At 52.8% G+C, this 25,194-nt stretch overlaps 1 protein-coding gene and 1 long non-coding RNA gene across 10 annotated transcripts in view; one reads left to right on the top strand and one right to left on the bottom strand.

The window, feature by feature from the left end:
* The first annotated feature begins 96 nt into the window (after nucleotides 1-96).
* LOC132684772 (uncharacterized) lies at nucleotides 97-844 on the top strand. 2 transcript variants are annotated; one of them, XR_014135408.1, is made up of 3 exons: nucleotides 97-187; nucleotides 359-526; nucleotides 640-844. It is a non-coding gene; the product is annotated as an uncharacterized LOC132684772 (long non-coding RNA). The 2 variants fall into 2 exon arrangements; XR_014135409.1 differs by having other exon boundaries at nucleotides 107-197.
* Nucleotides 845-3,006: 2,162 nt separating this feature from the next.
* Nucleotides 3,007-25,194, bottom strand: part of UROS (uroporphyrinogen III synthase) — a 35,498-nt gene continuing 13,310 nt past the window's right edge. For 7 of the 8 annotated variants that reach the window (XM_078434950.1, XM_078434953.1, XM_078434951.1 and 4 more), the window contains 6 exons: nucleotides 22,811-22,885; nucleotides 13,104-13,178; nucleotides 7,766-7,846; nucleotides 6,725-6,810; nucleotides 5,765-5,863; nucleotides 3,007-3,403 (listed from right to left, as the gene is read on the bottom strand). In XM_078434950.1, coding sequence (XP_078291076.1) covers nucleotides 3,269-3,403; nucleotides 5,765-5,863; nucleotides 6,725-6,810; nucleotides 7,766-7,846; nucleotides 13,104-13,178; nucleotides 22,811-22,885 — 551 coding nt within the window. In that variant the 3' untranslated portion in view covers nucleotides 3,007-3,268. Of the gene's footprint in view, nucleotides 3,404-5,764; nucleotides 5,864-6,724; nucleotides 6,811-7,765; nucleotides 7,847-11,130; nucleotides 12,743-13,103; nucleotides 13,179-22,810; nucleotides 22,886-25,194 lie in introns of those variants that run through there. The other variant, XM_078434957.2, reaches the window with a different exon arrangement.

Raw genomic sequence — 25,194 nt, 5'->3', positions numbered from 1 at the left:
AATATTACGCGTTTCCCGGGAGGCTGACATTCTGAACATGGGACAGAATGGAGAACTCTGTGGATGAGTGAGTGCGGGTGTCCCGAGAGCTGATGTCACACAGCCTGGGTTCTGCGGGGTCAGAGAGACCCATCGGTGACTGTTCACCCAGCAAGCTCCGGCCGGAGACGGGGCATCGGAATGTCAGGTCTTAAAACGTGCGCGACAGCCCCGCCAAGTTCACGCATGTCTTAAACGCATGGAGGGCTCTGCGGCTTGGGGCTCGTGGTTCCCCGGCCGAAGGGGGCGTGCTGAGGTTGCTAGATGGTCGCGTGGGAGGGAAGCCACGTTCACTGCTTGCCTGCGCTTCTCTGCCCAGGTGGGTGTGAGATGCTCCGAGATCGTGATGGCTATTGATTTGGAGATGATGATCGCCATCGGCGTCTGCTTACTGATGGCCGCCTGGGTGCTGATGTGCTGTTTCCTCTGTCTTGCTGCAAAGTGTCCAGATCGCTGGAGTGAGTGGGAGAGGCGGAAGGGCAGAGAGGTATGTGTACTCGGTGGTGTGATGTGCCCTGCTGACGGCCTCCAGTTGTAAGAAACGGGCTTTAAAAAAAAAAAAAGACACCTAATCTCCCGTTTATCATAAAATCTCCGAAGGGAAATACGACAGTGGCATCGGCACAAAAGGCAGGTGACTTGGAGAAGGCCATCCGGGGACTCGGCTGTCACCCAGCTCCCTACTGTCCGGCTCCCAGCGACAGAGCCTCAGAGAGCGGTCCTATGGCAGTGGTCCGGAGAGGTGGCCTGGCCCGCGTCTCCCGGCCCCAGCCCCGTTGTGTGAAATACAGGCTGTCTGTGTTGAGCTCGGGTGCCTCTGACTCTGTTCTTTCGAGGGGTCTGCAGGCAGCCGTGCCGTCTCTGATCCCCAGGCACCTGGGACTCAGGTGTCGGGCCCGTGACCAGACGATCGCGTCTGCCATCCCGGCACCGCTTCCTACCGGATACGCCTCTAAACTCAGACGTGGCAGTAAGTGCTGAGCGGTATTATCTTATTTATGAGAATATGTGACACGCTGCTTATCCACCACCACCGTCAGCTCTCGAGGGAGCTCCACGGGGTTCCAGAGCAGTTTTCCGAGCTGCGGGGGACACGGCCGGGGAGGCGGGAGCTCACCCTCTCCCGACAGCTGGGGAATTGCAGCCCAGAAGGCACGAGTGAGTCTCAGGAGGTGTCAGGCAGTACACGGGTGACAGGGAGATGGGGCTCCGAGAGGGTCACTCCGCCCCCGCCCCCCGCCGGGTGCCATGCTCCCCCCACCCCAAGCTTCCTGGACCCTTGGGACTGTTAACTTGCTCCCTGTCCCCGCAAAGAAGGCCAGGCACGGTCCATCGTGGAAGGGCTGGTTCCTGTCCTCACCCGGACACCCTACCTGAGTGGGGGCTCCTATGTGGCAACTTTGTAGGAATGTGGGGGGCATGGGGTCAGGGGCCATGTGCACATGGGACAAGGGGGCAGGGCAGCAGGTGGGTCAGAGGCGGTGACGTCATTTTCTGGTGTATCGTGCAGCAATCTGGCGTGGCTGTGACCTCCGAGCGCACGGTCAGGGGGCCGCCTCGCCCAGCCCGCACGACAGCCCGGTGTGGCACAAGCCGTGCCCTCCAGTTAAGGCGGGTTTAGCCAGCTCGGTCCAGGGGGTGGCGTTCCGTCCGAGGCTGGCCTCAGGACGTTGCCCCGGCAAGCCCGGCGTGGTTGGCACAGCTTCCTGGCAGCTGCGGGCGCCCGCACGGCCGGGGCAGAGACCTCAGGGAGGCTCAGTAGGCGGGCCTCGGGGCTCCTTGGCCACAGGGGCTCCCGGAGGGCACCACCGCGCTGCCTGGGGCCGGGCTCCTTGAGAATGGCAGGGATTCCGAACTCCTGACTCCAGATTTGACTTTCTCATCAGAGAGAAGCGGTGGGACGGATTCTGGCCTGTTTTCAGAGAAATGACTACAGAGGAGAACTACGGGGTCAGCGCGGCACCTGCAGGATTCTTGTTCAGGTCACGCCAAGACTTAGAGAACTAGGTATTCCCGGGTTCATACTCTTCTGCTAAGGTGGCTCTGATGTGAGGTGGCTTATGAACGCGGCTCGTCTGGGCCTGCGTGCTTACGTACACGAGTCCCCTTCATCCGCCAGTCGCACGCCAGCCGTGTGACCCTGAGCAAGTCCTACGATGCCCTGAGCCTCCGTTCCTTCCTCGGAGAAATGGGAATAATAGTGGTGTCGGCTCCTCAGGGCATCAAGAGGAACGGGGACGAGGGGCAGAGCCCCGTGTGCGGGGCTGTGGCACGCGGGAACCGCTCACTATCGCACGCCCTCCAAAGAGACAACGTGCGGGTAACGCAGTCTTCTTTCCTGCACCGGCTCCCATTACTGAAAGACAGACGGAGGTTTCATTCAACCCCGCCCAAGTTCCCGGCCAAGATTTTAAAAGCAGAAATAAAGTTGGGGGTAGACTTCTGAAGCCTCTCTGCGGGGCACTGTGCCTGCAGATGAACCCTTCTTAAATTTTTTTTTTGTTTATTTTTGAGGTGGGGGGGGTGGGGAGGGGCAGAGAGAGAGGGAGACACAGGATCCCAAGCAGGCTCCAGGCTCCGAGCTGTCGGCACAGAGCCCGACGCGGGGCTCGGACCCATGACTGAGAGATCATGACCTGAGCCGAGGCCGGACGCTTCACCGACTGAGCCCCCCAGGCGCCCGTGGACAAACCCCTTCTAAGTAAACTGAACGCCCCCCGCCTGTCAGATGCCCGGCCTGACCTACGCTGCGTCTGGTTTCCGAGGGAAAGAACCTCTCCCCGTACGCGGACCGCAAGTGTCCACAGCGCACACAGCAGGAGCCTGAGGGTCCTTTTTAGAAGATGAATGAAACTACTTCCTACGCAGCAGATTTCATCATTCCCACCAGGGCTGGCGGATCTCAGGACGCGGGCACATCGGTTTCCTCGGCGAACACGGCTTTGCGTGAAAACAACAGGCAGCAAGTGACAACGCAGTCAGCTCGGGGAGCCGGTGCTTTATTTGGTTTCCTTCCTGCTGCCGGAGGAGTCCCGTCCGGGCCTGGGAGCCGGGGGCGCCTGCCAAGCCCGACGCCGGCCCCGGGGCCCACCCCGCTCCCGGTGTCCCCGCGGGTCCGTGGAGGCACGAGGCAGAAGTCCGGGGCGCCCGCCGATGCCTGGCTTCCCCACAGCGGCGGTGGTGCATCGCCTGGGTCCGGGACAGCCGCGCGGCCGGAAGTGCCAGTGACTCAGCAGCCGGGGGCCTGAAGCGCCAACCTGAGGCCCTTGGCCAGGGCTGGTGGCGTGGGGCTCTCGGCCGTGCAGCTCACAGGCAGGCCTTGGGCGGCCAGCGCACGGGCGGTGCTGGGGCCGATGGCGGCGAACTGCAGGGGGAGAGAGAAGGGACCTCAGTGCACCTGCAGGCCGGGCCGGGAGCGGGAGGGCGGTGGGGCAGGGCCTGTGGCCTGTCCGGACGTCACTGCTCACGCGTGAGCTCCTAACGTGTGTGCTCACGCCTCCCGATGGGAATCCAGCCCCACACCCGTGCAATGCCTGGCCTGCACAACCTCCTTACAGCCTCCCCGCCAGCCTGCGGCTCCGGTGCGGGGCCGGGGTGCCAGACCCCGGCACTAGTGCCCGCCGCCTTGGCCACACCTCCGCACGCCTGGGTGGGGCCCAGTGGAGCACAAAGTCTGGAAGGCACCCTGGGCACTCGGGGGCCCTGACGGGGACGCCCCCAGGAAAATGGAGCAGTCGAGAGACCAGGCCCTGGAGCCAGAGGGGCAGGTTCCCATCCCAGCTCCGCAAGATCGTGGCCGTAGCAAGTGACCCTCCCTCTCTGGGCCTCTGTCTCTTCGTTTGTGAAACAGCAAGGTGAACAGGCTTCCTCGGCTGCCGTGAGGGTCACGTGGGGCAGTGTGTGTAACCACTGGCTCCCGGCACCAGAAGTGCTCAGTGACCGCCAGCGGCTGCCGGGAACCCTGGTGTTCCAGACCAGAAAGTCCGACGGCATGAGCCTGTCGGGATGCCGGGTGAGCTGTGAAGCCGCGACGCTAAGTGAAAGAAGCCGGTCCTGAAATCCCACAACAGGCAAGTCCGTAGAGACAGGAAGTCGGCTACTGGCTGCCGGGCCGCCCAGGCACGGCTACCACGTCCGGGGGGGGGGCGGTGTGGTGCAGGGGGACGAGAACTGGGGCGGCCCGGCACCCCTGCTTATCCCAGCCTCTAAAACGGTACCCGCTCACCCGTGCCAGCCGCTAACACTGAGCGCTTGAGGGTCTAATCTTTTTAATCTTCTGTCCCCAAGAGTCAGACAACGTTCTCTTTCCCCAGAGACCTAAATGCAAGTCCTGGGCCTCCCCGTAACTCACCATATGACTTTGGCAAGTCATTTAACTTCTCTGGGCCTCAGTTTCCTCGCCTGTAATAAGGACAAAAGTCCTGATTCTGCTTGATTTCTACCCCTGGAACGGTGTGAACATCCTACGAGATCTTGCCTAGAAACGTTCCGTCAACGGGCCGTGGCTCACGTATCACCGAGGCCAACAACGTGGACTCAGGCTCCCTCGGTTCAAACTGCGGCTCTCCCTTCTTCCTGGGAGACCAAGGGCGAGGCGCACAACTCTGAGCCTAACTCCGGCTGCGAACTTGGGAAACGGTGCCGGCCCCGCAGGTGTGCTACGAGACATCCTGTGATAAAAGGGAAGAGCCCTCACTCCGCGTGAGTTGGGACAGTGCTGGCGGCCTGTCCCGGGGCTCCAGGTCACCTCCGCCCTCTCCTCGGTCCCTCTGCAGCTGGCTCGAGAGCATTCCCATTACCGGCCCCCTAGGCCTGGTGATACGTGTAGACTCCTGACAAACAGAGTCCCTAGAAAGTGGGACTTTCATCCTTTGAGTTAAAAGACACGAAAAAGGGGAATGGCTTTTTGAATAGATTCCAGGATGAATTCCAAGATGCTTAGATGGGAAAATGGGAAAGGATGCTCACGTGCGTGCCAGGCTCTGGCTAAGGACTGACTTGAATTTTCTCATCGAATCCTGAGACTAATCCATCAGGAAAACCCCTTACTCGGGGTTTTGCTTTCTGTGGTTTCAGTTACACACGGTCAGCCGCAGTCCAGGACCAGATGACCTTCCGTGTCCCGTGTGGTCAGGTCCGGAGTAACCTCACGCCTCCGTCATTCACCCCCCTCTGCTCAGCACGTAGGCCTTTTCTCCTCTCTCGTCGTCACAAGAAGGGTGTGGTAGAGGAAGATATTTTGAGAGACCACGCCAATGTAACTTTTATTACACTGTATTGTTAAACTTTTATTGTTAGTTATTGTTGTTAATCTCTTACTGTGCCTAATTTAGAAATTAAACTTTACCACAGGGATGTCTGTGATAGAACAAAATCTAGTATATTAGGGTTCGGTACTGACCGCAGTTTCAGACATCTGCTTGAGGGTTCTGGAACGTACCCCCCACGGCGGGTGGGGACTACTGTATACATCTGTACAGGCCACAGAGATAAGCATCATGTTACAAATGAGGAAACAGGCTCTGAGAGGTTAAGTAACTTGTCCAGGAGCACCAGCCAGGAAGCGGTGCTTGGGAATTCTAGAACCCTGCCTTTCCAGTGCTCCAGAGCTGGCATCAGGGTGTCTCCTGGGTCAGGAGTGCTCTGACTTTACACGGAAGCTCTAGGATAATTAGTAAAAATTTTTAAAAATCTGAAAAGACCAAAAGCCCACTGAATACCTCACCTTGATTCGACCAATGTTGTCACCAGATAACTCTTGAATATGCTTGAGGCTGTGGGTGAGGCCAGAGGGGCTGAAAAACGTGATGCTCGCTGGGATGCCCTGCAGGGAGGAAAGATCAGTCTGTTGTTGTAGGCCAAGGGGAGAGAATGTTCCCCTAGTGCCGTAGCTGGGCCCTCGGGCCACATGAGGCAGACCCGAGGATCCACAGCAGGAGGGTCCCTGGGGGACGTGGCCTTCTCTGCTCCCTGGAGGCCGAGTTCACGGGAGGCGCTGTGTAGAGAGCAGGGTGCCATTGGGGAGGCTGGGCGCTGCTCCTCATGGTGCTGCCGGCCGGAGGACAGGGGCACTATGGACCCACATGCCCGGCCCAGTGGACAGTGTGCCTCTGCTCATGTGGTCAAAGTGGCACTGATCAATACGGCAGCAGTCCAGCCCGGCTCCCTGTCCGCTCTGCGCCCCTTCTGAGGACGCAGAAGACAGGCTAGCTGCGTGGCCTTTTGGTTTGCACTAAGGGGACATCCAGAACCAGCAAGGCATCTAGAAGCCTGTCCTAGGAGAGGGACGGGAGGTCTTACTGAAAACAGGAGTAGAAAACCTTGACTCAAACAGGCTCCGCCCACTCTCCTGTCTGAAGCCTCCAAAGGTCCCTGTGACCTCCCAAATTCAACGTAGACCCCTCCGAGGGCTTTGGGGGCCTTCCCAGTATGGGCCCAGCCTCTGCCCCTATAGCTCCGCCAGCCCCCTGCACGACATCAAGGCCCCCAGCTGCCCAGGCTTACTATGTCTGGGATGCCATGCATATGGCTTCGTGTGAATTATCTCCTTTAATCCTTACAAAAACCTTGAGAGAGCGGTCCGGTCCCATTTCACAGAGGTGGAGATGAAGTCACACTGCTGGGGATGGGGGAACGACGCGCAGGTGCCCGCCCCGCTGGAGGTCTCCCGGGGAGCACCACGCACCTGCTGAGAATAGTAGCTGTGGAGGTTCACCTGGATTCCCGGGTGTGGGACCTTCTGATAGACGATGATGCTTTCCATGGGAATCCCTGGACACGAGCAGAACCAGGAAACGGGCTTTATTACACGAGGAAGGCAGCGGGGTCCCTGCTCTGCAGGGCGGTCCGTGCAGACGGGACAGCGCAGCACAACTCTCCCGAACAAGCAGCCGGGAGCTGAGGTGCAGACCCGCCCGGGCGCCCGGCCGGCCCTCGGCAGCCCGTGATCCTGACCCCGCGGCCTAACGTCCTCTGCCATTATTCCCGGTAGCGTTCAGGAGACAGAGGACAACACCAAAGACACACGATCTCTGCTTTAACGCAAGGGGGATCGTTACTGGGTCTAAGATCCTCCTGGGGAATATTCTTTACGTGGGTCACTGGAGATCGAGGACAGAGGGCGGGAAGAGGAGAGCCGCGGCTCCGCGAGTTTCTTGCCTTTGGAGAGCCGGGCCTGGTGCCACCTAGCGTCACAATGGCCCTGGGCAGCAGGCTTTGTGGTTGTGCCCATTCCGCAGGCGGGGATGTGGACGCATATACCTCGTGTGACCTGCCCTTGCTCACACAGCTAATGAACAGCAGAGGGAGAGTTCAAACCTGGCTTAGTCTCTCCTGAAGTCTGCACTCCAACCTGCCGATGACCCTCTGCTCTCAGACCTGCCCGTGACAGAAGGTGTGCGGGCCACACCCCCTCTCCCCTGCCCCCCAGGGCCACACCCCCTCTCCCCTGCCCCCCAGCTGCCCCAGCACTTGAGTGGCTGGGGCTGACGTGCCGCCGGGGCAGAGGGCTGGTCTCTAGACCGTGCCAGTGGAGTGGCGAAGGCTCAGTGACACTCTGTGGGCTCCTGAGGGGCAGCCCGCCCCTGCCCCCCACCCCTGCCGCGGCCTCCTCTCCCCAGGGGGCTCTACAGGGCTGACCACAAACACTGACCACGAAGGCTCCCGGTAGACCCGAGGAGGCGGACAAGGGAGGAGGTGACCACGAGCCCCAGTGCATTCCCATCACCTTTGTCCTTGAGCATCTTCGGCAGGATTTCCCCTTTGACGGTTCCACAGGGAAACAGGAGAGGCAATGCTGGTGACTCCCCTGCAGATAAATAACCGGACTTTGTGAACGCTTTTGAGAAGGGGGTGCGTCTGCACAGGGGTGGGGAGGAGCCGCTCCGGGCCACCCGGCATCTGAGTGGGAAGAAGCGCTGACCTTGCCGTAGGAAGATCACAGGACGTTTGGCCGAGGCGCTCAGAAAACGGGCGTCCCCACAAGCCGGGAGCCACCCCCTCCCCCCCCAGGCCCCTCCGGCCCCCCTGGTGCTGACGGGGCGCCTGAGCATCAGGCATGAGCTCTGCCTGTCACTGGAGTCAGAAGGCCAGAGGCTGGGTGGTGTCGGCACTGCAGACGCCCCCCAACTCGGGAGGAGCCGTGGAGGCGACAGAGGTGGCTGCAGCCAGGGCTCATGCCCCCGAGGTGGCAGGGTTAGGGCAGCCACCCACGGCCCGGCACGCACCCCCAAACAGAGACAAGCTGCACGTCTACTGTCCCCGTCAGGACGGCGGCCACCCGGCCAGGGGCCCGAGGGGCCCCTGGGCGGCCATGTAGGGGCCCCGTCTGCTGAGAATGGCCGTGCCTCTCACCTCCACTCCCCATCTCCGCTCCAGGAAGACCTAAGGGTGTGTTCAGTCCTAAGCTCTCTGCAGAATCGTGAAGATGGCGTGAAATCCAAACGCCAACTCGAGACAATACCAGCCAAGAAACCAGTAGGTTGTCACATGTTAGAATCCTCCCCAAATGTGAACATTTTCATAGAACTAACCATTTCCCCCCATATCCAGCCATCCATCCATCATCCATCCAGCCAGCCATCATCTATCCAGCCATCATCTATCCTTCTATCCATCCAGCCATCAATTGGAAGAGGTTTTAATGGCTGTTGCTTACGCACACTTCTATACCCATAGACCTCCCTGAACACCTCTTTGGAGACTGCAATTACAGGAGGGAGCAAAGCAAGTTCTTTCCATCTAGCACCATCTCCATGGACACCCAGTTAAACAACAGGAATAACTGTAGACTTCTGAGTTATTAAATAATTATATATTGGTGAATGTTTTCTTTGAACTGTTCTGTAAATATCAGCACTGATATAAAAGAACATAAGGAATGGGGAAAATTTTAAATGTAGATGATAAACGCCCACTGATTTCTTTTTTCCAGTGTGAAGAAATGTTACATGCATGACACGTGAGATCCATAAAGGCATATTTTTAAAGCCACGTTCAGGTGCTATTTTCTTAACCAGAGCCCAGGCATCCCTCCAGCGTCGGTATCTCTGTGGGTGTTAGGTGCTGGGGCAGGATTCCAGGGGCCAAAGCTTTCCCACAGACCCCAACCACCTGTTCTGGGCGGCTTTGAGAATCCAGCAGGGAAACCACGGGCCCGCCTTGTCAGCAAGCCCAGCCCTAGCAGTGTGCAAGGGGCCTTCGGAAGATTCCAGAATCTGCCCTTTGAAGCATCTCTTCTGAAAGTAGCAGAGTATTGAGCTGCTCATATGCTTATTCTCTGATTCTTGGCCACTAACAAGGGAGATGGGAGCTTAGCATATGTGTCCTAGAAGAGGACAGACGCCTGTCTTTCCTCACTGCACCACCAGGGTCTGGAGGGCCAGGCTGCACAGGCCCAGTCAGCCCAGCTGCCTTCATGAAAATCTGAGGCACCATTATCCAGGGAGGAAGACCACCACTGTCCTGGTTGAATCCTCTCCTGCTGCTGAGCGGAGATCTACCACAACGATCCTTCCTGGGACCTAACCCCCTTCGAGCCAGCGGCAAAGAACTCATTCTTTTCGGGGGATAAGTTTATTGCCTGCAGAGTTTTAACACAAATAGGCCAACGCTAAGTAGGTTAACGCCGAAGCTGTCTGATTCCGCAGAGGCGTGACGTGTTTCCTGGGGCGATAAGGAGAGATGGGGCCTGGCAGGGGTCTCACCCGACACAGAAGACACAGAATGGGGACTCACACGGCTCCGAGGCTGTCCATCCCTTTAACAGGAAGGAGGCCGGACTGCGGGGCTGTGGGGGCTGAGGACAGCAAGGGTGCTGGAAATCCCAGGAGAGGGTTGTACGGTGGGACAGGGGACTCTGTAAGTAGTCGCTGTAGTGATTAAGGTAACAAGACTGATTTTTTACAAATGCCATTTCACCGGAGGACACACGCGTGACTATAAAGCTCAACAGTTGCGAGGTGAGCAGGGATTTCAGCCTCCTAGGCGCTGCTGCGAGAAGCAGGCCGTGCGGGCAGAGATGCTCGTGGTGTGGAACCCGGACAGTGAGGCTGATGGCGAGGGGAGGAAGAGCCGAGCAAGTCTGCGAGGCTGCGCGAGCCATCTGCCTGCCAGCCTCTGACTCAGGCGGACCTTCTCTCCTGCAGAATGTTGCAACTGTCTTCCCCCTTTTACCATTTTAACTGCTGCTCTCTCTTCCATTAGAGGAGATGCCCTGGGAGGGCAGAGTTTTCCATGGTAACAGTGAGCTATCTGGTACGCGTAGGTGGCTCAGTTGGTTAAGCGTCGGACCTGTGGTTTTGGCTCAGGGCATGATCTCATGGTTCCTGGGTTCAAGCCCCACATCGGGGCTCTCCACTCTCAGGGCGGGATTCTCTGCGCCCCCCTCTCCCTGCCCCTTCCTCTCCATCTCTCAAAAAAAAAAAACCCACACACAACAGATGAAATGACTTCATAGCTTTAAGTGCTCACAGTGGCGTCTGTCACAGAGTAAAAGTGTCAGCTAAAGTAAGCAATAACTATGAACTGGCCTGTTCACTCTAAATACTGGAAGTAGATTCTTAGCTTTTCAAATCAAGCTTCAGATCTTACTGGGGAAGGAAATCATTAATGCCTTGGTAAAACCAAGGTTAAAGTATTAGCAGTCAAGAAGGATTCTTATGTGGTATTCTAATTGCGCATTAAAAATTTATTAGGACACACAGGCATGCCGGTAATGAATGAGAAGTCACAAAGGCTTTGCAAAGAGTGTGGACCCGTGTCTGCCGAGATAAGGGCAGAGTAGGCTCCTATCTACCCTCACGCCGTGAGGCAGTTAATTGAAACACCAGTGTGATATCTCAGAAGTGACACGGATCCTTCCTGCCTTGTGTATGCAGAGCAAGGAACACCAGCTTGATGGCTTTGCACCTGATGATGAAGAATGACTCAATTTCCCTCCGTCTCTTTCCAGAACTAGTGCATCAGCTGTGAGGACGGCCAGATCGTCTGCCCTGGGAGCAGGCGGCAGCCACCTGTTCCATTAAGGAGTAATTGTCGTGCCACCCACAGAACCCATCATGAGTCTTCTTAACCAAGGCACTTGATTCCACGGGGAATGCCAAGAGCTACCGGTCACAGTGATTTCTACATGAAGACATTAGAAGGGCTCGGTTACCACTTAATGGTGACCATTATCCCCTGAAAACATCAGAAATAAAAAGCCTGGAGTTGGATCCTTCTGGAACATATGCACCCACACTATGAACGGCTGGGGGAAGAACCCAATCGTGACATTCTTCTCGCCCCAGAAGAGATGAGGCTCAGTGACCCTCGAAACAGTGCCATGGGCCTGAGGACCCCGAGGTGCCCGGGACCGTGCTCACCCTTGGACCCCTGGCATAATTCCCGCTGCTGTTTCAACACCTGGCTGGGCAGCGGTGGGCAGAGGTGGGCAGAGGCACTCCCATGCTGATGCTAAAGGGCTTCTCAGCCCCGACAGGCCGGCCGGCATTGGCCAAGCCCTCCCCTGCCTCGCCCTCCACATGCCCTCCCGTCGAGCTGGAACAGTCCGACAGCATTCGGCAAACGCCGCGTGGGAACACCTGTGTGCCGGGCCCTTTGCGGGGCTGGGGGGGCACCAGGGAGGAGGCGACACAGACCAGTGACTCTCACAAGGCCGGAGCGGGTTAAACGACAGAGGAGATACTAACGGCATGTGTACAGTGAGCGGGTGCCCGAACGAGGGCCGGGGGTCTTTGGGACAGTAATGTGTAGAAGGAGCACAGCCTATGGCAGCCCTGTTGTGAGGGGCTGTGCTTAACAGGAATACACGAGGGACGGGACGTCCGCGGGCAGCACCGTCGGGGGAGGGGGGGACAGGCAGAGGTGGGAGGGTTGTGCAGGAGGCTGGACGGGACGACGTGTCGGGAGCAGCCATGGGACCGGCCACTAGAGTCGTGGGCCCTCGACTGTCGTGTCTGAGAGCCCCCGAGGCACCGCGGTTCGGGGGGCATGGTGGATCCCAGACCCGAGGCAGGAGGCCCAGAGGTGCTGCCCTGGGACAGGAACACCGTGCTGGGTGCCCGGTCCTCCTCCCCGGCCCAGGCCAGCACCTGCTTCGACCAGGCTTGGGCCCAAAGGGTCACTGGCTTAGGGTCACGTCCACTGTCCCCGGGGCTTTTGGGAGTGTCTGGGAAACACACTCCTTTAGTAAGAAGAGCGTTTCTCCAAACTTAGACCTCACCGAACTAAAGGGAAGAGCAGGGCTGGGGTGGCTGCGACCGGAGAGGAAGGGAGCACCCTCGGTCGTGCTGCCCTGCTCCCTGGCCCCCGGGGGGCCACCACGCTGGCATCTGGCACATGTTGTCTCTGCGTACCTAATACGTCGTCGTGCTGGGCCCGTGACGTGGGGTGCTTATTCGACCCGCTTTTACCGATGGGGAGGGGGCGACGAGGGCGCGAGGGCAAGTGTCTGCAGCTGGGTTAGGCTGGGGGGCGGGGGAGATGGCGGGGAGGACTGCTCTGCGGGCACCCCTTAACCTTCCCGCCCCTCTCGCTCCAAGTTCCCCAGAAGCTTTACTTCCATCAAGGGTGAACCCCTCACGGAAACGCAACATGCCTGCAACCAGCGACACCTACAAACGGTGGCCACACGCCGTCCGGGGACGCGCTCGTGGGGGTGGGGGCCGCTCTGAGGAGGGGAATTCAGAGCAGGAAGCAGCCCCTAGGAGAGAGGAGGAGACAGACACAGGGACGGTGTCCGGCGGCGCCTGCCCGCCTCCACTCCCTCTAGAATCACCACAGATGGTCTCCCTGTACTTGTCGCCATTTTGTTTTGTGTAACGTTCGCATTGTCCCGAGTCCTTTGGTGGAGGGGGCGGAGAGACTCGAATCTCAGGCAAGCAGAGACACACATCGGGACCAGGAGCCTGGGGTCCCAGGAGCGGCTTGCACACGGCAGACCGACCCCCGTCACCACGGAGGATGCACGGGGGAGACGGGCCCTTCCCGGGGCGACGGTCGTGAGGCCAAGAAGCCAACGTGAATAAATGGCCTTCACTTGGGGGTGAGCCTTTTCTACTTACTGGAACAAATGTATTCTGCGAGCTTTTCTGCATTTCCACAGCTCTCTCCTTCTGTGTCCAGGCCAATTTTATTCACTGGAAAACAACCAAGAAACGCACCTTTTCACATGGCTATCGAAGACCTCTGTTCCCGTGTTGTTAATGTGCGAATACAAAGGCACGTGCTTTACGAATCACAGAGAAAGTCTCTCCTGAAGGCTGGTACCAGAGGCCCACGGGCACTGTCAGAGGTGAGGGTGCTGGGTTCTGGCCCCACCTTTCCTGGACGTGTGACTTTGGGTCACGCCCCCATTCCTCTGCACCCCACTGAGCTCACCTACAACACAAGACGCCAGCCACGTGGGACCTGCTTTAAGGAATCCAGGAGACGGGGGGAGCAGACCGCGGCCACCTAAGGCCTTTCTCATCAGCCAGTAAGCAGGTGGTGAGCATCTGGGGTTTATTACTTCTCACAGGGCAGAGACAGCCCTCCTGTTGTTAGGGAGACAAGGCCGGCCCCCCGTCCAGAAAGGTGTCGCGGGCCGACGTGGCCAGACTGAAATGGAAGGGACGGCGGGAGAGGTTTCATAGTGACCCGCCGACGGGGACCCACGGCACCGCGAATGCGGGTCATCTGGGGTGAGGGGCATCCCAGCTGCTTTGAGAGACCGCTGTCACGAAGGGAGCAGAAGCAGACACCCAGGCTCCCCTGCCCTTTGCCACGCGGGGAACACTGGCCACTGTGGAGGATGCTGATGCAGGAAGGGCCAAGGGCACACCTCTGTCAGCTCCCACTACCTGTTCACAGGGTGTGGGCCTTCCATTTAGGCCACGGACCACAGCTTTAACGTGAGCACCAGCAGCTTTTAATTTACAGGTCACTTCAAGTGTCCTGAGTCCGGGGGACAAAAGTCACATGCAGCTGTGAACTCTGTTCAGGAACAGAGCCCCTCTGAATGCTGCACGGCCAGCCCAGGCTGGGCCGCCTCCTCTGATTGAACTGGGGAGGTCTCAGTTCACCAAAAACCCTGAAAACCTCCCAGGAAATGAACCGGGACATAAGTACTTAGTGTCGACATTCATACGCTTTCTTCCTGAATTAACTAGACAAGAGGAACCAGACCCAGAACCTGGCCTCTCCCATTGCCGCCTGGCTGTGCGGAGCGAGGCCTGACGCATTTCGTCCCCGCACAACCCGGGGACGTCTGGTCCCGAGAGGAGGCGGCTGGGACCCTGAGCTGTCCAGCGCCTGTCCTCTCTGTCTCTGCGAGCACAGGGACTGGGCTGTGCGGCCTGCCTGCAGCCCACAGGGGCTCTCAGTAAAGATTGGGTGGGGAGGCGCCTCGGTGGCTCAGTCGGTTAAGTGTCCAACTCCCGATTTCGACTCAGGTCATGATCTCACGGTTCGTGGGTTCGTGAGATTGAGCCCCACATCGGCCTCTGTGCTGACAGTGTGGAACCTACTTGGAATTGTCTCTCTCCCTCTCTCTCTCTGCCCCTCCCATGCTCTCTTTCCCTCTCTCAAAATAAACTAAAAAAAAAAAAAAAAAAAGATTAGGGGAATGAATGTTTGCCAGAAGGTCTCAACCCCTGAGGCGGCAGGGCCGGCTCAGCTGTCAGGGGTACGAGCATTTCAGCCAGCACCCAGGCCAGGCAAGGCCACCTTCAGGGCCTCCCCAGGTGACAGGGACAGGGCAGCTTAAGCTTATTCACAGCAGGGGTGGAACAAGCCAGTTTGATCCCGGACAGACCTGCCATCATGTTCTTTACATTTAGGAGGTTGAGGCAAGGACGGCCACAGCGCATCCAGTCCGGGGGGGGGGGGGGGGGGGCTCTTCTAAACCAGGGGGTGAGCCCCCCCCCCCCCCCCCCCCCCGCTGGCAGAGGCCTATGGCGAAAGGTACCGTGTGGTTATGTGAAGGTAAGACAATTCTTAGTGCGAAAGCACATCCGTAAGAGTCAGCAAATGGGCTTTGAAGACATTTTAACAAGGTTAGGGATAAGAAGACCTCAGTATTCTCCCAGAATGAGTGGGGAAACAAAGCAATGAAAAATACTAAAAAAACGGATAGGGTTTAAAAGTGGAAGGACATCTGCGTGCTTAGGCCAGTGGGTCATGGTGGCTTTGGAAAATGCAGTCAGGGATTTGAACGATGTTTGTACCACTTGCTTTTCTTTTTACACGTTTGTTTTTAAAGTTTATTTATTTATTTTGAGAGAGAGAGAGAGCATGAGTGGAGAAGAGGCAGAGAGGGAGACAGAGAATCCCAAGCAGGCTCCGCACTGGTAGCCAAGAGCCCGATGCGGGGCTCGGTCCCACGAACCACGAGAATGTGACCTGAGCCGAGATCAAGAGTCAGATGCTTCATCAACCGGGCCACCCAGGCACCCCATCTGTACCACTTTGGAGGCGTGTGACTGGTAAATCACACCTCCTCTCTTAGGCTTGGTTTTTTTAAGTCAGGAAAATGGGCTTAATAAGACCTTCCTTGTGAAAAGACATACATAAAGTGCACGGCACAGTGCCTGACGTGTGACGGGGACGCAGAAATGGCAGTAGGACTTACACGAGTAGGTGTAGACGGTAATTCATTCCAACGGTGCACATACACACCTCAGAGTGAAGTTACCTTACACAGCGTCTGTCCGAGTCCTGAGTTGTTCAGTGCTAAGCTGTGTTCCACGGAGGAATTGTTCCGGGTCGACAAGGCCAAGTAATGAGTGCCACTCAGTGGCTCCCAGGTACCAGACTGGCAGTCAGATGGGGGAGCTAGGGGACCCCACTTCTGGGCGGCCAGGGAGGCGGCTTCCCCCCAGGGAGGCCGGCTGAGCCGCAGGGGATCAGCCCGCAGCCAACCAACGCTGCTTTTTCGATACAAATGGAAATCTTATTAAGCAGAACTTTCCAACCAAAATGACATTCTCAGAGATTTTATGCAGACCAACAACAGACTTACAAAATAGTCTCCATCTATTAGTAGTTAATAATATCTACAGGACTGTGAGTCGAGTCAGTATTTATGAAGAGACACAGACACGTTTCCTTGATGGACCTTGACTGCTTGCTGCTCACCGGACCCGGTTTCCATTTCCACTGTGAGACACATCCCTACCTTTCCGTCTCCGGCCCTGATCCCCAGCTTCTGGGGGAGCCAGAGGGGCTCCTGTGAAAAGGCTCCCAGTCACCTCGGTGCTCACACCCCTGTGGCATCCCCTCCCCTTGGGTGTGGGCTGGACTGACTCCATTCACACAAAAGGAAGATGGCAGACGGAGATGGTGTCACTTGCAAGCCTGATTATGGAAAGACTGGCTTCTGGCTTGGATGCTCTCTTTCTAGCTGGCTCTTGGACTGTCTCACAGCAGGGCCGGGAGGTGGCCCTTTAGAGAGGACCACGTGAGGGCTGGGGGGTGGATCCACGTGCAGGGTCTTGGAAGCAGAGCCCCCGAGTCAAGCCTCGAGGTGTCTGTGGCCTGGTGACAGACCCTGAGCCGGAGGGACCCAACTAAGCCATTCCCAGATTTCTGCCTCAAGGAAACCGTGAGCAATTAGATGCCTGTTGTTTCTAGCCACTACGTTTTGGGGCAGTGGGTTACGCAGCAGATGATGACTAAGACACGGGCCTGGATTCCTCTGGCTGTCAGTGTTTACCGTCCTCTAACTCTCCAGTCTCTTGGCTGAGCCTCAGGATCAACAGAAACGTCCAGGCGTTCAAGGAAGTCCTCTTCCCTGCACCTGCCAGAGAGAGCTCCTTGTGCCCATCGTGTCTGCAAAGTGAACTAAGAAGGTTCCAAAGTTGGGTGATTGACTTCCATGTTAAGACCGATTGGTTTCTCCAAAGAGATTTTTTTTTCCTTCTCTTTCAAAGTAATCTCTGCGCCCAGTGTGGGGCCCAACAGAGCCGGCCAGGGTCTCCTCTCCCAGGAGATTTTTTTACAGCTGCGAAATTCGAATTACATCTCTCCTCTGGTCATAATGTTTCTAGCATTTAGAACGCGCCCTTTTCCTTCACAGCTGAATGAACAGGGAGCAGGCCGGGGCCAGTGGGTCCCCATCGGACCGGGCCCTGCCGCCTGGGCCACACGGGATGCCAGCTCCGTCTCAGCTTTCTCTTCCCGTGTCACCGCTTCCGCTGTGGGGTTTTCTTCTCACTTGACACAACAGTGAGATGCAAAGCACGAGACCAGACTGAAGGCAGCACAAGAATCAAAATGGAACAATTTACAAACACACTGTCTTTGATGGTCGGAAATTGCCTCTATGATTTGCTTCCCTCTTCTACTTCAGAAAACAGCGAAAGAAGGTGCAAGCAAAGTCTTAACTGATTTGGGGGGGGGGGGGAGTGGGGACGGTTTCCTTGGCAACCAAGGCCTGATTCCCCCCCCTGCTGATCTGCAGGGCTCCCAGGCGCAGGTCGCACTGTACTGAAAAGCTAAGCATCAGCTCTTAATTAGACAGGCAGCTCGCAGCTGGTGTCTGCCTTACGTCATTTTGTTCTCTGGAAAGAGGGCTTTTCATTTTTAAACTACTTTCACTCATGCCGCAACTTCCCCCAGTGTTTCAAAATTCATTTGGACAAACTGAACTGTTTTGCAACAAAGCTGTACATTGATTTACTCATAATTGCTAAGCATTGTTTAATGCTTACTTTTAAAAAAAAATTTTTTTTAAACGTTTATTTATTATTGAGAGACAGAAAGACACAGAGCATGAGCAGGGGAGGGGCAGAGAGAGAGAGGGAGATGCAGAATCCGAAGCAGGCTCCAGGCTCTGAGCTGTCAGCACAGAGCCTGACACGGGGCTCGATCTCACGAACCGTGAGATCATGACCTGAGCTGAAGTTGGTCACTTAACCAACTGAGCCACCCGGGCACCCCTAATGCTTAGTTTAAAAAAAGTTTTTTTAACGTGTATTTATTTTTGAGAGAGAGACAGACAGACAGAGAGAGAGGGAGACACAGAATCCGAAGCAGGCTCTAGGCTCCGAGCTGTCAGCACAGAGCCTAATGTGGGGCTCAAACTCTCGACAATGAAATCATGACCTGGGCCGAAGATGTATGCTTAACCGAAGGAGCCACCCAGGTGCCCCAAATGCTGAATTTTTATGTTCATTTGTAAGGTTGACTTTTAATGATTCACTGTTTACCTCTGTGCTTTAAAAATAACATATGGGGTACCTGGGCGGCTCAGTCATGATCTCAAGACTCGTGAGTTCGAGCCCTGCGTCGGGCTCCGTGCTGACAGCTCGCAGCCTGGAGCCGATTTCAGATTCTGTGTCTCCCTCTCTCTCTGCCCCTCCCCCACTCACACTCTGTGTCTCTCTCCTTCAAAAATAAACATTAAAAATTTTTTTTAAATAACAATTTCAAGACTATTTGGGTAAGGTTGAAAGTATTTTAAAAATGATAAAAACTATTGTAATACCACCATCTGGAGATAAATACCTTTAGTGTTTGGCTATTTCCTTTCAGGTTTTATTCTTACGGTAGTAAAAATACATAACATAAAATTTACCATTTTAACCATTTGTAAGTGTATAACTCAGCGGCATTAAGTACATCCATAACCACCACCAGTATCCACTTACAGAACTTTTTCATCCTCCCAAATAGAAACTCTACACCAAATTAAACAATAATTTCCTACTTCCCCTGACTCAGGCCTTGCAAACCTCTACTGTACCTTTGGTCTGTTTGAGTTTGACTGCTCTATGAGCCTCATATAAGTGGAATCATACGGCATCATTATCTTTTTGCATCTGGCTCATTTCACTTAGTGCAATGTTTTCAAGGTTCTTCCATATTGTAGCAGATGTCAGAGTTTCCTTCCTTTTTTTTTTTTTTTTTTTTAATGTTTATTTTTGAGAGAGAGAGAGAGAGAGAGAGAGAGCTCGAAAAAGAGAGTGGCAGGAAGAGAGGGAGACAGAGGACCCAAAGCCACAGTGTGGGGCTCAAACTCATGAACCATGATCACAACCTGAGCCAATGCCAGACATTTAACCAACAGAACCACCCAGGCACCCTTCCTTGCTTTTTATGTCTGCATGATGTTCTGTGGCCTGCATATGCCACATTTTATCTCTCCATTTATCTGTCAGTGGATATTTGGGTTGTTCCCACCTTTTGCCTGTTGTGACTGATTTGGTTACGAACATTACATACTCCGGCAAGTATCTCCGTGAGGCCCTGCTCCTTTCAGGCTCCTTGGAGGATAGAGAGGACTCTCTGGTATAGTACAGTCCCTGCATTTTTTGATTAAAGTGAAATTATATCAGATATCTATCTGTATTGCCTCCTGCTTTTTCCTTAGTGTTATATATTGTATCTTTCCTATGCTATAAAAATCCTTCAAAATCATTTAAAAAGACCCCCTAGCCTCTCTGCTCCCCCCCCCCCCCCCCTCCTTTTGAACGTTTCGGTCCGAAGGCCCTCAGGTGGGGCAGAGTAACGGGAGTGTCATTGTGGAGGAGTGACCGATGTGAGGCCAGAAACCCTGTGAGGGTGGGGCCAGGGGAGACTGATTCCTTACAGGGACACTGGTCAAATAGGTAAATGTATGAGGTTTCTCCCTGTCAGAGATGGGGGCCACAAATATAAAAGTGAAAGACCCAGAATAAGCCCCGTGGTGTCGGACTGTAATTGGAGGTGGTGGAATAAACGCATGGTTTCCACTATAAATGAGGATATGTGAACACTGGGGTGTGTGTGTGTGTAAAATTATGTATTCCCTGTCTCTGTGTGCTGAAAATGACTGTGAGCAGTGAAGTCCAAGGGTGATGAATACACCGAGCAGCCACATGACGGCTGCTAAATACCCCTCTCCGCTGATAGGAACCCTGGTTCTTAGGGAAAATGCTTGATTTCAGGGCTGTGACAGGAAAGACAGAACATACCGGGAACATCCTTTTGCACCAGCAAAGGAGGAAGTACTCAGAGAATGATGGGACATGCCAAAAGGACACAGAAGTCACCTTAAAGGGGTTCCCAATGGCCACATCAGGGATAATTTGAGCAATAAAATAAATAGACTTAGTAATGGCTTGTAATCTTTAAACGAGGAAACCACGAATCCATACTGATATAAATAAGTAATTGAATACATTGACAGTGTGATGACAATTAATCAGGGGCACCTGACCGGCTCAATAGGTACAACATGTGGCTCTTCATCTTGGAGTTGTGAGCCCAAGCCCCACATTGGGTGTAGAGACTACTCAAGAAAAAAAGAAAGAATACATTATCATATATTCTCAAAGTACCTCCCCACAAAGCACTTATTAATTTCAAGGGGAAAAACAGTAGCTTCACAGTGGAGAAGCCTCACATCACCTAAATCAAGGGATGACAAAGGACATTCCCAGTAAGAGAGCAAATTGGAATGATGGGTAAGCGTCAAGGAGAAAAACAGCATTGCTTGTGATATTCCTGCCAGACATATATAACCTGAATGAATGTAATGATGAGAAAAATATCAGACAAACCTGAATTGGGGGACCGTCTACAAAACAAATGGTCTGTACTCTGAAAGTGTCAAGGTCACAAAGCCAAAGACAGATGGAGGCATCGTTTCAACCTGCAGGAAACTAACAAGACCTGACGAGATGTATGACGTGATTCTGAACTTAACCCTTCAGCTATGAGAGATGTTAGTGAGAATTAGGAGGTACCAATATATGTGTGTGGATTTCTTAAATTTGATGGTTGTGGCTATAGAAATGTCTTTGTGGGGAATCTACACTCAAATATTTGCAGGCGATGGGGGCATCATGTTGGCAACTTACTCTCCAGGAGTCCAGGAAAGACTGAGTTCTTTGTATTGTAAGTTTTCTATAAATTTCCTTCCAAATAAAAAGTATGTAAAAGAAGAAGCTACATAATCATCACATAGATGATTACTGTTTCCCTATTGGGGGCTTTCCTTTTTTCATGACTATAACTAATGCTAGGATATAGTCTCACATCAAAACCACTTCAAGGGTACCTGGGTGGCTCAGTCGGTTGAGCGTCCGACTTCAGCTCAGGTCATGATCTCACAGCTCATGAGTTCGAGCTCCGCGTTGGTTTCCGTGCTGACAGCTCGGAGCCTGGAGCCTGCTTCAGATTCTGTGTCTCCCTCTCTCTCTGCCCCTCCCACACTCATGCTCTGTCTCTCTCTCCGTCAAAAATAAACATTAAAAAAAATAATAATAATAATAAAAACACTTAATTTCCCCTATTTTGGATTATTACCTTTGTCTAGATTTATCAGAAAAGGGATTAGTGGGCCAAAGGGTACAAACCTTGTAATAGAGCTTTTAAAATTTTTTCTTATTTTTTAAAGATTTTATTTTATGGGTGGGGGGATGGGCTAAATAGGTGATGGGCATTAAACTTGCTGGGATGAGCACTGGGTGTTATATGTAAGTGATAAATCACTAAATTCTATTCCTGAAAAAATTGCATTGTATGTTAAGTAACTTGGGTTTAAATTAAAAAAAAGAAATTTAGTTTAATTGAAAAAAAAATGAATTTCAATATGGGGACAAACCCAATGTAGAACGCTGTGTGAGTTTATAGGGTCCTGCCCTGGACCCACTACATAAGCCTAGTCAGAGTTTTCTGGAGCCAGGGTACCATGCCTCTTAAGCCAATAACTTAGGCACCAATGAAAAATTCAAAATTTCCATTGTAATAGAACTTAAGAACTACATTGAATAAATATTTAATAAGTGGAAAAAAAAAACATTTTACTTCATTTTTTTTAAGTAAGCTCTATGCCCAACATGGGGCTTGAACTTACAACCCTGAGATCAAGTGTCCCATGCTCTACCTACTGAGCCAGCCAGGTGCCAGTGTAATAGAGCTTTTGATACATACTGATCAAGTATTTCTGAAAACATATGAACCAATTCTTAATGCTACTTAGCAATATTTGAATATATTTGTTTCACTGTACCCTTACCAGCGGCATTCTATACTTAACTAGTTATTTGTAAATTTAATAAGCAAAAAATCGTATTTTGAACTACAGTGTTTTTTTGTGTTTTTTTTGTTTTTGTTTTTGTTTTTGTTTTTTTAAATAAACAAGGCTAAGTCATTGCGGAATGAAAAACCCTTGGTTTTCTCTCCTGTACTCTCTGCTACTACCATAGTCATGCTTTGGTACTCTGGTTAGCGAATGTGGGTTGGGTTGGATCATTTGCTCACAGAACTCAGGCAAATGGTTTGCTAACTATTGCCTACTTATTACAAAGGATATTTCAAAGGACACAAATGGAAGAGATGCGCAGAGCAAGGGGGGCGGGTGCAGAGTGCTTCCACACCCCCTCCAGGTGCACCACCCTCCCAGCACCTGTCTGGGGCACCATCCTTTTGGGTTTTATGAAGGTTTCATTACACAGGCACGATGAATTACATCACTGGTCGCTGATGATTAACTCAACCTCCAGCCCCACTCTCCTCCTTGGAGGTGGGGGAGACAGGAGACCACCCTCTCTAATCCCAAGGTTGGTTCCCCTGGCAACCAGCCCCCCCCATCCTTTGCAGTTTTCCAAAAGCCACCTCATTAATATAAACTCAGGTGTAACTGAAAGAGGTCTGTTATGAATAACTTCATCTTTCTTATCACTTAGCAAATACCAAGGGTTAAAACCTCCTCAAGGAGCTTTGTGCCAGGTACTGGGACAAAGACCAACAAATACATAATATCGCAATAATTCTGTGGCGTTTTACCTTTACCTAGATTGCTTACCTAGAGAAGAGGTAGCACTTCCAACCACGTACACTGACTTAGCATTCCACTTTTCTTTCAGAGAGTGTTTCCAGACTGTAAAACATGGAATGATATGTGAGTTGCAGATATCATGGTGGCCATTTGCACTGTTGCCCGAGGCTGCCTGTTCATCCTAAGACGCCTGTGAACAAGGCAAACTATTAATGACCAAATATAAAGAGAAGCACCTCAAACTAAAATTCCATTTTTATTCTGTTCGTATTCAGCAGGCAAATTTTTAAAAATCACCTTGGTAAATGTTTCAGTATGCCGTGAGTAAAATATTAACTCGTTTCCACAGTTGGCACTAGAAGCATTTTTAGTGTGTACCAGAGAACAAATATGACTCGAAGAATTGATTTGAAGGGTGACATTAAAAATTTAAAATCTAGGGGTGCCTGGATAGCTGGGTAGGTTGGGTGTCTGACTCTTGATTTTGGCTCAGGTCATGATCCCAGGGTCGTGGGATGCTCTCTTTCCCTCCTTCTTCTCCCTTACTCACAGATTCTCTCTTTTTATCTCTAATAAAAAAAATTTTTAATGTAAAAATCTAGACTTAATAAAAAAAATTTTTTTTAGTCACATCTACACCCAACTTGGGGCTCAAACTCATGACCTTGAGATCAAGAGTCGCATGCTCTTCTGAATGAACCAGCCCCTAAAAATTTAGACTTTTAAAGAAAAAGTCACTGGTCATTGAAAGGTGGCAACTTAATATCTAATAAAGCAATCCAACTGGTTTTATTTGGGACATAAATCTAGAAGCAGTCAAGAAGCTGTGATCTCCGAGGAGAGGACTCATGTTTCCATTAGGTCAAAGAAAGATAATAAATTTCAAGTTCATAGCAGACACACTTTAATGGAGAACACTACCATTTTACGACAAAAAGAAACATCTCTAAATGTGGATTAAAGAACTACAAAGAGAAAATGGGTTGTACGAATACATCAGGCCACTGGGGGTTCAATATTGAGCAGTGTTCAGTATTGAACACTTTTTTTAGAAGACAAGGAAATATGCGCTCTCCCTTCTTAGAATCCAGTTATGAGCAGAACTCTCCCTTATATTTAAGTGTGACACAACCCTTTGCACTCCCATTGGAAATCTCCTTTTCTTTTATTTACCTCTTTTTAAAGATTTTTATTTTTTTTAAGTAATCTCTACACCCAGCATGGGGCTGTTGGATGCTCTACCGACTGAGCTGGCCAGGTGCCCTGGGGGTAATTTCTTTTGAAAAAGTAACCGGAGATTGAGTTTCACCTTCTTTCCTCCCCGACCCATGTAAATAATGTTTATCTGAAAATTACCTATCGCATGTGAGCAAACCATTCTCCGAGCCTCGTAGCTGATATTTCTCTTTAGCAGGAGGTGAATGTGTATACACCATCAAGAAGGTGATTTTTTAGCTTATAACGGAAGCCTAATTAACTGTAGAGAGACAATAACCATTCACCACTGCCACTTATTCCCCACTAGCCTGCCATGTGCCAGGGAACATCCTGAATGCTTCTTTTTGGGACTCAGACTGGTAGCTGGAATCACCAGTCTACAACTTACAGACCCTGTGGTCTTGGCAAGTTTCACACCCTCTGCTCTTCAAGCTCTGGTGAGTCATATCTACCTCCGGGGTAAAGCATTTAGTATGGGGTCTGGCACAGAGAAGGCACTTGGTAAGTTTAGCTAGCTAGTAGTTAGAAGTGATGATCCTGGGGGCACCTGGGTGGCTCAGTCAGTTGAGCATTTGACTTCAGCTCAGGTCATGATCTTGCATTCATGGGTTCAAACCCCGCATCAAGCTCTGTGCAGACAGCTTGGAGCCTGGAGCCTACTTTGGATTCTGTGTCTCCCTCTCTCTCTGCCCCTCCCCTGCTCATGCTCTCTCTCTCTCTGTCTCTCAAAAAATAAAAACAAAACGTTAAAAAATTAAAAAAAAAAAGAAGTGATGATCCTGGGATGGAAGGATTATTTATTATGCCCACTTTACAGACAAGGAAAGCAAGGCTCAGTGAGGTCAAGGAACTCGCCAAGGTCAGAGTGGCCATCTGAACCCAGGCCTAACCTGCCGCAAAGCCATTCTGTAATGACCCCTGACTGCTGCCTCCACTGCTTAGAATAACTAGGGCTGGTCACGCCTGGGTCTGAAGCCTGGCTGTGCACCGACTGGTTCCATGGCCTTGGACAAGCGCTTCCCCAGCCTCAGCTTTGTCATCTGTAAAACAGGACCACCGTACATATGCCTCTGGCCAGCAGTCTAGTGATAAATGAGGTAACAAACGGAAAGTATTTAACAGGGCCTGGTACACATTAGGCACTCCATAAATGTTAGCCACAAAGTGGTCTGACTGCAAAGACTAACGTGGCT

This window comes from Panthera onca, chromosome D2 (assembly GCF_046562875.1).
Source record: "Panthera onca isolate mPanOnc1 chromosome D2, mPanOnc1 haplotype 2, whole genome shotgun sequence".
NCBI classification, from domain to species: Eukaryota; Metazoa; Chordata; class Mammalia; order Carnivora; family Felidae; genus Panthera; species Panthera onca.
Note: the sequence above shows the minus strand (reverse complement) of the source record. Positions and strands in the feature narration are given on the sequence as shown.